Source organism: Rattus norvegicus, chromosome 5 (assembly GCF_021556685.1).
Source record: "Rattus norvegicus strain SHRSP/BbbUtx chromosome 5, alternate assembly SHRSP_T2T, whole genome shotgun sequence".
Lineage (NCBI taxonomy): Eukaryota > Metazoa > Chordata > Mammalia > Rodentia > Muridae > Rattus > Rattus norvegicus.
The window spans coordinates 67,996,660-68,008,930 of record NC_141538.1 but is presented as its reverse complement, the minus strand read 5'-3'; the positions used below and the strand labels follow the sequence as shown (position 1 = coordinate 68,008,930).

Sequence of the window (12,271 nt, the reverse complement as noted above, 5' to 3'; positions counted from 1 at the left end):
CAAACAAAAAAAGACCCCTGTTTTACCATGGGTGAGTTCCCAGGCCAAACTTAAGTCTGTTTGCCTTTTTCTTTAAGGAATACAAAACAAGAGGCTGCAGGTTCAGCCTTTGTGCAGTTGAGCTCTGGGAGCTGGCTCACAAGCTAGGGCAGTGGTTCTCGGTCCTCATGTTGTGACCCTTTAATACAGTTCAAGTTGTGGTGGCCCCCAACCATAAAATTATTTTTGTTGCTACTTCATTAACTGTAATTTTGCTACTATTGTGAATCATAATGTAAATGTATGATACACAGGATATCTGGTGTGCAACCCCTGTGAAAGGGTTGTTGGCCTCAAAGGGATGGAGACCCACAGGGTGAGAACCATTGGGGTAGCGGCTATGCGAACACATGAACACGTCCCTTTTTTCCCTGCTCCAAGTGATTCCCCACATCTGTTTGAAAGGTTCTCTGAATTATTTTTCTATAATAATTAATGCTTACAAAAAGAAGCATTAAAGCAGCGGAAAGGCACTATTAGGAGGTGTGGCCTTGTTGGAGTAGGTGTGCCACTGTGGGCAAGGCCTTTAATACCCCAGTCCTGGCCTTTAATACCCTAGAAGTCAGGGTTCTGCTAGCAGCCCTCAGATGAGGATGTAGAACTCTCAGCTCCTCCTGCACCATGACTGTCTGGGTGCTGCCATGTTCCCACCTTGGTGATAACGGACTGAGCCTCTGAACCTGTAAGCCAGCCCCAATTAAATGTTGTCCTTCTAAGACTTGCTTTGGTCATGGTGTCTGTTCACGGCAGTAAAACCCTAACTAAGATACAACCATTAAAAATATGTGAAGCCACGCCCAGCTAAAGAGTCTTGTATATTGCATCATATACTGAACTAGTCCCGATGGGGCAAACAGCTACATAGAAGAAAAGAGACCACACAGGTACTGGAAGATTTCATGGAAGACTGGAGAAATAGTAAACAGGAAGTCCTTTCTAAAAGTGATATGGAACTTAAAAATCATAAAAGGACCAATAAATATGAGGCTAAATAATAAAATAAAATTTACAGAGAAAAACAGCATTTAAGTGATACATGTTTTAAGACTTGGAATGGGATTAAAGTATAAAAAGTGAAGTAAAAATGTTCTCCCAATGATGGCAGTAATGTCACTTCCAACCGCAGACTGGATCTTTTGGGGCCTCAGCTGTCTCTGTTAAAGTGAATGGGAAAGTGGGTGGGAACGGGAAGAGCTTGCCCTGTGCCCAGCATGCAGCAGTCCCTGTGTACCAGCTGCTGCCCTTAGGAGCACAGGACCCACACTGCAGCAGGGGCTATGATGCTGTGGTTGCCTTCTGTGAACACTTCCATAGGACCCAGTGACAACTGCACACTGAGGCAGAGTCTGCAGGGTGACTGAGGTAGTCCACACAACCATGGATCACCACATACGGAGGGAAAAGGAGACGGTTTTAAGGATGCAAGGTTAGACTCGGAAAACCACACAATGGCTACTGAAAAGAAAATCTCTCTTCCAAACGTACCTACTAGTTACAGTAAGGCATAAAAGGAAGGGTTTGCAGAATAAGGGTGGTTTGGTTGCTTCGAGAAGGAGATGAGCTTAGAGATTGTGTTGGGTGAGTAACAGACTCATGCATAGTTTCCTCGCTGAAACCCCAATAGCTGAAGAAAATAACTGGTCATTTCACAGCACCTCATTCCGAACATGCCGCTACTGTTCGGGGAAGAGAGGATGGTAAATAAGTAGCCTCCAATGATACTTATGAATAGACGGTATTTTGTAAACTCTGGAGAACTAGGAATTGGACACTGTGTCTTCTGGCTGCACATCCACTATGGAGATTATCAGAGAGCCACTGAACACAGGGTAGCAGTGTGAACTGACCTTTACAGGTCACTAAATGCAACATTCCATTCTATAGATAGAGACCCAGGAAACTTAAGCAACTTGTTGACAGTTATGCAGCCAGTTTGTGCAGAATGTAGACAGAGTATAATTGATTGTAAGTAGCTCCCGGTTTAATATAACCTCCTTTTCTATCAACTCTTGAATACATTCTAGTAGAAGAGAAGTGCTTGTGAGATCAGTTTGCATACAATATGTGTATTTAGTAAGGATTAGTTGCTCTGTCTATTTCTTTTAATTTCTCCCTTTGAATTTTTGCCGAAATAATTTAAAGCAAGTTGTGGAGTCCTGTCAGTCCACCTCTCTGCGTCTCGGCATTCATCTACACATAACATGGGCACAGCCACCAGGATGTGCTAACAAAAATTAGCAGGAATTTCTTAGTAAAATATAATGCATAACTCCTCCATTAGAATTTTTGATCCAATTGATCTTGGCTTAAAACAGATATAATGTAAATATCTTGCCAGGTTTTAAGGCTGACGTTTCTATCTAGTGTTTCAGCAACTCTGTTGTTTTTATCATTCTATCCCACGTTCCATCTAGAAACATTCGAGCTCTGTGCATATTCCCATTGACATGAGAGAGTGGCTGTCAGATAGCTATTGACTGAGAGCCAGAAGAAGTTGGCAGAAATGATGTCTATTTGGGGTACATCACTTGGTTAATGTCTATGCACAAGAAGTATAAATTAGCACTACATTGATGGTAACCAGCCAAGAAGCAATGTAGACACCGATGAGAGATAGCAGACAATTGGACCTGCCACACGGGAGCCGGCTGATGGGCTCAGCAGAATGCCCAAGCCAGAATGTCAATAAGCATAAGCCGCAATGCCAGCTTCTTACATGTGTACATCCGTGTGCACTGCTATGGGACAGAGGCAGGCTGGGGCACCGCCACTCTCTCCAGTACAGTGTTTCCTTGTTTCTCTACAAAGAGAGCAGCTAGGTAGGAAGGAACACTGTTATAATAAATCCTTCTTTTTAATTAATTAATTGACGAGATGCTGTGGGGTGTGTGTGTGTGTGTGTGAGAGAGAGAGAGAGAGAGAGAGAGAAGGAGGAGGAGGAAGAGGAGGAAGAGGAGGAGGAGGAGGAGGAGGGAGAGTGAGTATGTGGGTGAGCAAGTGCCATGGTACACACAGAACACAGAGATCCGAGAACAACTGACATAGGCTCTGATGACATAGCTCAGGCCATTAGGCTTGTGCAGTAAGTTCTTTTACCTGCAGAGCCATCCTTTTGGCCTAGAAGTTCTTTAACGAAATCACTAATTTGGGAGATTCTTATCTTCCCCTTCTGTTTTCCATTTGGAGCTTAAAGAGAAGCACCTTCAGTTTCTTCCATAACAAAGGCAGACTCTGGAAGAGGATGTGAAAACCTGACCATACAATTTATAAGAACCTTCCCAGATCCAAGCGCCCCAGAGTCTCTCCTGCTTAGACTTCACCTGGCACTGTCCGTTTCCGACCATGCTGGGGATGGACCCAGGCACCTGAAACGGAGCTACACTCCCAACCGTGATCGAGCCTCCTCACGGGGCCGAGTCCTCAAGTGACAGACAACCCTAGCATGTCTGTGAGCTGTGCTCTTCCAGAAGGCAATGTTTATGGGTTTATAGATGTTCCGGTTTCGTCCCAGCTTCTCCATGTTTTCAGACACTCAATGCAGCCTTTTGTCCACCAACTAATTACATCCTCACCAGTAATAGAAACGACTTGCATATATAACTCATTTTGCCGGCCTAGATGGATTCCTGACCCGGCCAGTCAGAATCTCACTGGCCATATGTTAAGTATGAAGAGAGCTTGAAGAGAGCCTTTGCCCCTGCAGATGTGAACCTGCTCTCAGTACCACCCAAAGTTTTGAGCAGGTGTGGAACTCCCATGGTTCTAAGTGGATGCCGGATGACAATTGGGCTCTTTCCTCTGGCTCAGGATTGCTTGGTGCGGTATTTCCTTATGAGTATACGTACTGTTTCTGAACCAGTATCTCAACTTGAGATATTTTCTCATCTGAAAGGAAGGATGTGAGGTGAACAACACTCTACTCGCTCCTCTTCCCAGTCAGCGACTTACCTCTCCTCATTGTTCTCCATCTGGTTAGGGAAAGCAGCGAAGTCCAGCAGTAGTTTAATGGCATCGAGGTAGCCGTTGTTACAGGACCAGTGCAGAGCTGTTCGTCCCTGCAAGCACGAACAGACCAACTGTACTGGAGACGCATGGTTATAACTCAGAAGAAATGATTGATCAACAGTAAGGATGGAATTCTATGAAGTATATAACAGAGACAGAAGATAGTTCTTGATGAAGGTAACCTCAATTAGCACGCTGTGGAAGGGCATGGTGCATGCCCATGATGAGTCTGAGGAAGATCTGACACTGCTCAGGGGACATTCCAATCAAGAGCGCAGACCTTGACTTTCCCTACCAGAAAGCAGGAGGCAAGACCAATTTGAGTCAAATTTAATAAAATAAATGGTGTTATTCTTGGTTGACAGCTTGACTACATCTGGGATTAACATAAACACCAATGACTAGGTACTGTGAGGGATTCGTCTTAATTAAATCATTTGAAATGAGAGGCTCCACCTTAACTCTGTGCCATGACTTCTGTTGGCAACCTATATAAAGGACAAAGAAGGAAACTTATTCTCTGTCTGCTTGTCCTTACCTCCACTGGCAAGTTCACCGTGTTCCTGGGATTAGAGCCTGCTTCTTCAGGATTCTGGTATGTACTGAAGAGCAGCTGAGACATCCAGCCTTGTGGGCTAGACCACTACTTGATTCTGGGACTGTCTATTGATAGAGAGCTATTGCTGGACTAGCTGAACCACAGTCTGTAAGTCACTCTAATAAATCACCATCTATCTATCTATCTATCTATCTATCTATCTATCTATCTATCTATCTATCTATCATCTATCTATCTATCATCTATCTATCTCTATTAAATTGAATGAATATTCATTTTATCAGTTCTGTTCCTCCAGAGAACCCTGGCTAATACAAATAGCTTGTATTTGAGATTTTCAATGTCACAAAAGAATAAAAAATAAAAAGTTGCTTGCTACCAGGCCTGATGACTTGAGTTTGATCCCACGATCACAGGACTGCGGTTGTGTGTATGTGTGTGTGTGTGTGTGTGTGTGTGTGTGTGTGTGTGTGTGTGTGTGTATGCATACTTGTATTACATACAAACAAATAATTAGGTGTAAACTAAAAAAAGAAAGTGAAAAAAGACATGAAATCCTGCAGAAAAGAAATAAGGTATTTATAGTGTTGGTGTCAGAGAGGAAGCTATTCCAAGTCTAAATATGTACACATCTAACTCAGATTATAAACATATCAGACAAGCGAACTGCATTAAAGGGAATCATAGCCAAAGTCATAATGGTAAATTTTGAAAAATAGTTTTAAAATGTTATTTATTCATTTTTTACAGTGTTAGATTTTAAGTTATTTTATTTTACAATGGTTGATGTTAGAAACACGTAAGAGAACAGTAAGGACATAGAAGACGTATGTAACACAACCTGAAGTTTGGTATACAGACATGAAGCATTGCATTAAACCATGACAGAGTCAGAATTTTTCTCAGTTACATATGAAGTGTCTACCAAAATCAGCCACGTGCTAGATCCTAAAGAAAGTCTCAGAAGAATAATATTCTTCCCTGAAAGGCTGTCTCTTTCATAACTTCTAGAACCCCTGACTTGTGATGCTGCTCGGAAAGCAGCTGTCCTGTAGTGGGGAGGTCATCCTGGATTACTGTGTGGGTCTCTCCAAGGGAAAGGGCTGGGGAGCTGGCACCAGCCAGCTCTGACAGTTGGAGGATGGCTCCGAGTCAGACAACCTCCAAATGCTGGGAATGTTTAAAAAACAACAAAACAAACAAAACAAAACAGAACAGAAACCCTGCTTCTCCCCAAGGTCTCCGAAACAAGGCGGCCCTGCTGCACTCCGGTTTCTTAGCCCAGTGAGACTCTGGTGACATAACTAATTTGTGCTGAATGTTGGTGCTAATTTATCACAGGAGCAATAGGTAACTAAGCTATCAAATTAAGATTATGAAGTAAGAAAACGTCCAGATGCTTGGAAAATAGGCAGTGGTTTCCCAAATAATGTGCAGACTTGCAAATGAAGAAAAGGGAAAGACGCGAATATTCTAACCATATGACAGCGAAGGTGTGGGTTAGCCAAATCGTGCAGCAGAGATGACTCGGGGCTTAGCGGAGGCAGGGTGACAGACAAGTAGACAGGAGGACTGAAAAGACTAGGAACTTAAATTGTCATCTGAAGAATCTAACATCCGAGCTCAGGAGACTGAGGTCAGCCTGGGGTAAATGACAAGTCCCAGGAAGAGCTGCATGGTGACATTCCGTCTTTGAAAGAAAAGAAAACATTTAAAGGGAGCACCGACAACCCTAGGTTTGGGACTCAGAAGGTGAGGGCAGGAGGAGTGGGAGTTCAACCTCATGTGTGGCTGTAAGGTCAAGGCCAGAGTCAGGCTCCTGAGACCATGTCTTTAAAAATCGGGCCCTGGCCACCAAACCAAGAGTAAGCTGGCCTTGGGGAAAGCGGTGGCAGGAAATAAAAATGGGAGTGAACACTGTTCAAAGAGCAGATGTGCTCAACACGCAGAGTCAACAGAGACAGATGTCCTTGGAAAAGGCTGAGAAAGACAGGCTGAGTTAAAAAAAGAGGAGAGATAATGCATATTACCACTACATACACTTAGTGGAAAAACAGCTGTAAGTCCTAACACAGGATACAGACAAGAGCAGGTGTGACCAACTTTTACAAATACAGCTGAAATTTTGAATAAAATGAAAAATTCCCAATGAAGTGCACTTAGCAAAGTGGAAAGGAAATTATTAGGACACAGAATAGTCTAGCCACAAAGAGGGGGGCACTTACTATGCATTAGGAAAGTTCTACAATCAGTGCACTTCAACAAGTTTTACCATATACTTAAGGAAGAGGTGACATCAATCCAGCACAAATTCCTCGAGGAATACTTTCTAGCCTTTTCATAAGGTTAGAAACTCCTTCTACTCAAACCTGACAAGCACTAAGAAAGGGAAATTACCATGAACATAAGTACAAGGCCTTAAAATATCAGTAAATAAAATCCACCCACATATAAGAACACCTACCACACTGTAAGTGAGGCTCATTCTACAAGTGTTAGGCAGGCTAACATCTGAACCAAATTCAGTCAACTCGATTCACTTTATCAATAGAAAAAAGAAAAAAAGGATGTCGTCGTCATATTGGTAGATGCACAAGGAATATTTGATAGAAATCTAAGTATGATTTTAGCAACTATAAAATCTCATGCAAATGGTGAAGTATTGGAGGCCAGATCGCTGAGAAGCCAGAAGAGTTAAAGATAACTAGCATCACCAATCCCATTCAGAACTACACAAGAGATCCTAGACAGTTCAAAAACAGGATTCCAAAGTGCTACACATAAAAGTGAATAGAACTGGAAAGTTGCTTGATAAAAGCATGTAAGAAACTGTCCACTTAGCATAACATAAAAAACATGCTAAATTATAAATGATGCATTCCAGTAATTTAGGGGCAAGGACCACAGTTTACGCACTTTTCTTTATGCTACTTTTACTTTTTAAGAGCATTCATTCATTCATTCATTCATTCATTCAGCCAGCACGCGCACCCCTGCTCCAGCACGCAGGTTGTCGGCAGTCAGCTGTCTCCTTCCTGCTCAGCCATCTTGCCAGCTCCTCCTCATGTTATTTTTACACACAACAGCAATCGTGGTGGACACTTCCTCAGTGGATAATACAGAATATTTTCTGACTTGGAAAACCTGACTTATGACAGTACCTTTAGAGTTAAGCCAGCCCTGCAAAAGTAGTGCTAGGGAAACTGAGGGAAACCGGTACTGCACGGAGGAGGAGGTGTGGATCAAATCCTTTCTGAGGATTCTGGTGTGCACATGCGGCACACACACACACACACTACATGTCACAGCCGATCAACTGTATAGCATTTGCTACTGTGACTCAGTAATGTCCTTAGAGGGATTATTCTGAGGGAACAATCCAAAAGGAGAAAGATAATTTATGAGGTCATTCTGGCAGGGTTGTAATGGTGGAGACTTGCCCATGTATGGGAGTTAATTACTGCACAGGAGAGTTTAAGTTAAGCTCCCCACTCCCAAGGACTGTCACTATAGAGTTGTCATTGAAGCTACTTGAGTTCCAGTTTCCTCGCTGTGAAGTGCATGACAGTAACTACTTCACTGGGTCACTGTGAGGGCTGAATGCACGATTTGTGAATGTAAAGCTCCTGGTGTTTCAGGGTATTAAGTAGTGGTGCTCACGAGAAAGGTATCAACTGAGAAAATGTTGGTGCTAATTTTAAGTGAACAAAGGCATTTTAAATATCATATATGTGTACACACACAGTAAACAGTATAAAGATGTGGTGAGCACTGGAAGAGAACATTGATAACTTTTCTACTCAATTCCCAACACAGAAGGACATTATGCACCATGGAGCTGGCAGCCCAGAAAGCCCAGGGTTCCCACCTCTTTGTCTTGGATGTTGGGGTCTGCATTGTTCTCCATGAGCACAGCCATGCAGTTGATGTACCCTCCATATGCAGCGCACTGAAGTGGGGTTCTTCCCGCGTAGTCCTGCACGTTTGGGTTGATCTTGTTTTCTATCAGGATCTGGCAGACGTCAGCGTTTCCTCCCAGTGCTGCCCAGTGTAGAAGTGAATGTCCATCTTGGTCAACCAGGTCGACTCGTGCTCCGCCTGGCAAAGCAGACTGCAGTGAACGTGCGGGCAGCGTTTACTGGAAGGGGCAGAAGCTCGGAAACGTAAAGTGCCCTGTAACAGCTTTGCTTCCCCCCGCCCCAACAATACTTCTGTGCATCACACTGTTGGTGCCAGAGCTCTAGAGAACTTAATGTTTGGAGAGGTTGGGCCTCATTCAGTGAATGCAAGTGACACTCTGGGAGCAAAGTGGTGACCTGAAATCCAATGCTCACCGACAGGCGAGACGGTTACAGGTGAAGACAGTGTTCTTCTGGGCACTCTTCCTGAACTTTCTGACATGTGACTCTGAGTGAATGGAAGCATTCAGGCCAGTGTGTGGAGTGCCTATCTTTCCTGTGAGCCCTAATAGAAGCCCTTGTGTCAGCTCACCTTTAATAAGCGTCTGAATCACGTCTCTGTGTCCCATCTCGCAGGCTCGGAACAGTGGAGTGTGTTTCATGACGTCAGTAGCATCTACTTGGGCATCATTGTCCAATAACAACTTCACGGTGCTGACGTGGCCAGAAAGGGCAGCGGCATGTAAAGCTAAGGCGGAAGCCAAAGCCACTGGTGACTCTCACAGTGATTTTACCTTTTAAGTATGTTTGTCTCTCTTACGATTTCCACCTCACTGTGGCTAAACGCGATCCAGGTTTTCTCTGCCCCTTCCTCCCGCACCCCAGCTCTGGCCATGCTCATGCTGGTGTGGTATGTGGGGGGGGTGCTGAGGCACTGCTGAGTTCTGGCTGTACTCAGTGTGAGGACACTTTTACTGGCTGCTAAATACCATGCCTCTTAGTAACGGGTGTGCAGAGACAGGTCTCTATTAATAAAGGAAAACTGAGGCAGGGGTCTGGTAAGGATTGATAAGACTGAAGCAGTCAAGGTTCTAGAGTCATGGGAAGTTCTAACTCGAGACAGCCATATGCAGTCGTACTGCTTGAACTTGAGAAAAGAGCCTAACAATGGGACTCGAGAATACATTTAGATATGCACGTCCCTTAAAACATATTGTGAGGTGTTAGCAGCTACGAAATATGCAGTTTTTGCATATGTATGTACATGTTGAGATGTATATGCATGTGTGTGCACACATGTGTTGAGACCCAAAGTTTATATCAGTTCCTTGCTTGTGCTCTACAACCACATTTACACAGGGTCGGTCTCTGACTCCACAAGTCAGACAGCTTGTCTGTGGTTTTCTTGTCTCCTCCTCCCAAGTTTGGGGGTTACTGACCGGCCTCCAAGCCCCATTCACTGTTTCTGGTCCTCACACTTGCATGCTGAGTGCCTTAGCCACTGAGCTATCTCTACGGCCCCAGCTATGCACAGTTGTAATTTTCTGTTTATACACACACACACACACACACACACACACACACACACACACACACATATAAAAGTAAATGATGGGACAAGTTTCTATCTTGTGTCTAAGGTGGAGCCAAAGCTATAAACTAGATATTGATTGTTATCTGGTAGAGATACTCATTTCAACCATAATACTTGGAAGAAATAAAGCCTTTGGAGTAAGATCTTGACAAACTCAAGCTTAAAAGTAAAAAGCTAAGCCAAAGAACATCATCTTAGAAACTGTGATCTCAAGTCTCTGTATTATAAACTTGGTAGCACTTTTCAGCACCTGAAGCACCATGAGCCCATGCGCCAGTTCCTACCTGTGCCTCCATATTTGTCCGCCATGTTGATGTCGATGTCCGATTTTAAACTGAGCATAGTTCTGAGCACGTCGTCACTGCCTTTTCCTGCTGCCCACATGAAAGATGTTCTTCCTTCCAAGTCAGAATCATCTCTCACTGAAGGATGCGTTAAAAACACCTTAACTGTTTCCTGCAAGAAGACTTTATTGGAAACAGCGCAGTGGTGGGGCACGTCTGGCCCATGGTAATGAAGCACCTGTGTGGTTCCATGAGGAAGACAAGGGTTTCCTGGATTCTTTTATGGATAAAGAACTTCAGTTTCATAGACTACTATGACCTTGCTCCTTATATTAGTTTTTGTTTCTGGAACACTTCAAGAACATAATCTAATTTTCTCATTCAACACCTTAAATTTGGGATATACTCCAGCAAATACTGAAGGAGAGGTAGAAAGACTGTAAGGGCCAGAGGCTGAGAAGGGCTGACGCCCAACAGTGTTTTCTGGACATGACAAGAGCTGGCACATGGTGAGCTCACTGTGGCTGTGGCTGCCAGCACAAGATTGGGCCTGCTAACATGTCAGTGAAGGGAGCAGGACTGGTGAGGCCCCCCCTTCTCTGAGGGACTGTGACAGTCAGTGGTGGCTGGGAGCACTCATGCCCCACTCCTCACTAGTGCTAAGTCGGCCATGCTCCAGGAACTAACCTCTCATTCATGTAGGCAACCCAACTCAAATCCAGTCACACACACACAGAAGACACAGGCTTAGGGAACTTACTGGGAGAAGGTGGGGATGAGTGAAACTGTCAAAGAACAAAAAATAATATTAAAAAATTAGAAGATGACAAGTGTAACATAACTGAGAATGAGGCTCTTTGATCAAGCTTTCAAACTTCTAAGGCCAGTGTTAGAAATGAAAATTAGAAAGCTTTAAAGAATTCAGTGGCATGACTAACATTGTTATACATTTGCTTGATCAAAACTTACTGAGAAATGTTGCATTCAACTCATTTAAAAATTTTTATTTAGCCATTCCTAAATTTAAGGTCCTGCCTCTGGAATAGATGACAAATAGGGACCCGGGCAGTCAGTTCTAACAGTGCCTAGCAGTCGGGTTCCTGCTGTTGGGTTCTGTGCTGGGATCAAATCCAGGCCCTTGCTTGCTTCTGCTGTCAAGTGCTGTGAGGCTGGGAGTCATTCCCCGTTCTCATACCTGGGTTAATATTCCTGCACTGATATCTTTCCTAGAACTCATGACACAAATTTCTAGGAAGACCAAGAAATTGTGCTTGAATAAATATAAAAGAGTTTCAAAAAGAAATTTCTGTCGCTCACTATATAGAACGGGGGTTGGAGAACTAGCACAGCGGGCAAGAGCAGGAGCTGCAGGGTTCAATTCCCAACACCTGCATGGCGGCTTAAAACCATCAGTAACTCCACTCCCAGATGATCTGATACCCTCTTCTGCTCTCGAAGGGCCCCAGGCAGCCACACTTACACTTTTAAAGGTGAGCTGGCACAACGAAAGATAGGCACTCCACACACCCAGCCTGAATGCTTTCATTCACAGAGTCATACATGCAGACAAAAGACCTACTCACATACAATAACAAAAAGAATACATATAAGGGCTCGTCTAATTTAGTCCTTGTTTTACGTTGCAAGAAATGCAGGCTTATGACCACACACATATTGGAGGCAGGTACAGGAACAGATGTAAACTGGAACTCCCAGAAGTCTGTCCACAGCATGGTAAGGTTTCCTAATTTTAAAACCATTTCCTGATTTGTTTATTTTTGGTGTTTTTCAACAGAGAAAATAGCAACCTTATATGGAATTAGCAGAAGCTAAAGTAATTGATAGGCTTGAAACAGAGCTTAGAAATGTGTATAATTATTGAAAAACAACT

The 12,271-nt window shown here is 43.6% G+C and overlaps 1 protein-coding gene across 4 annotated transcripts in view; it reads right to left on the bottom strand.

The window, feature by feature from the left end:
- The window catches only part of Invs (inversin), a 155,915-nt gene that overhangs the window by 29,629 nt on the left and 114,015 nt on the right, over positions 1-12,271 (bottom strand). For all 4 annotated transcript variants that reach the window (XM_087548931.1, XM_087548932.1, XM_087548933.1 and 1 more), the window contains 4 exon segments: positions 10,381-10,552; positions 9,095-9,250; positions 8,472-8,701; positions 3,988-4,094 (listed from right to left, as the gene is read on the bottom strand). In XM_087548931.1, coding sequence (XP_087405057.1) covers positions 3,988-4,094; positions 8,472-8,701; positions 9,095-9,250; positions 10,381-10,552 — 665 coding nt within the window.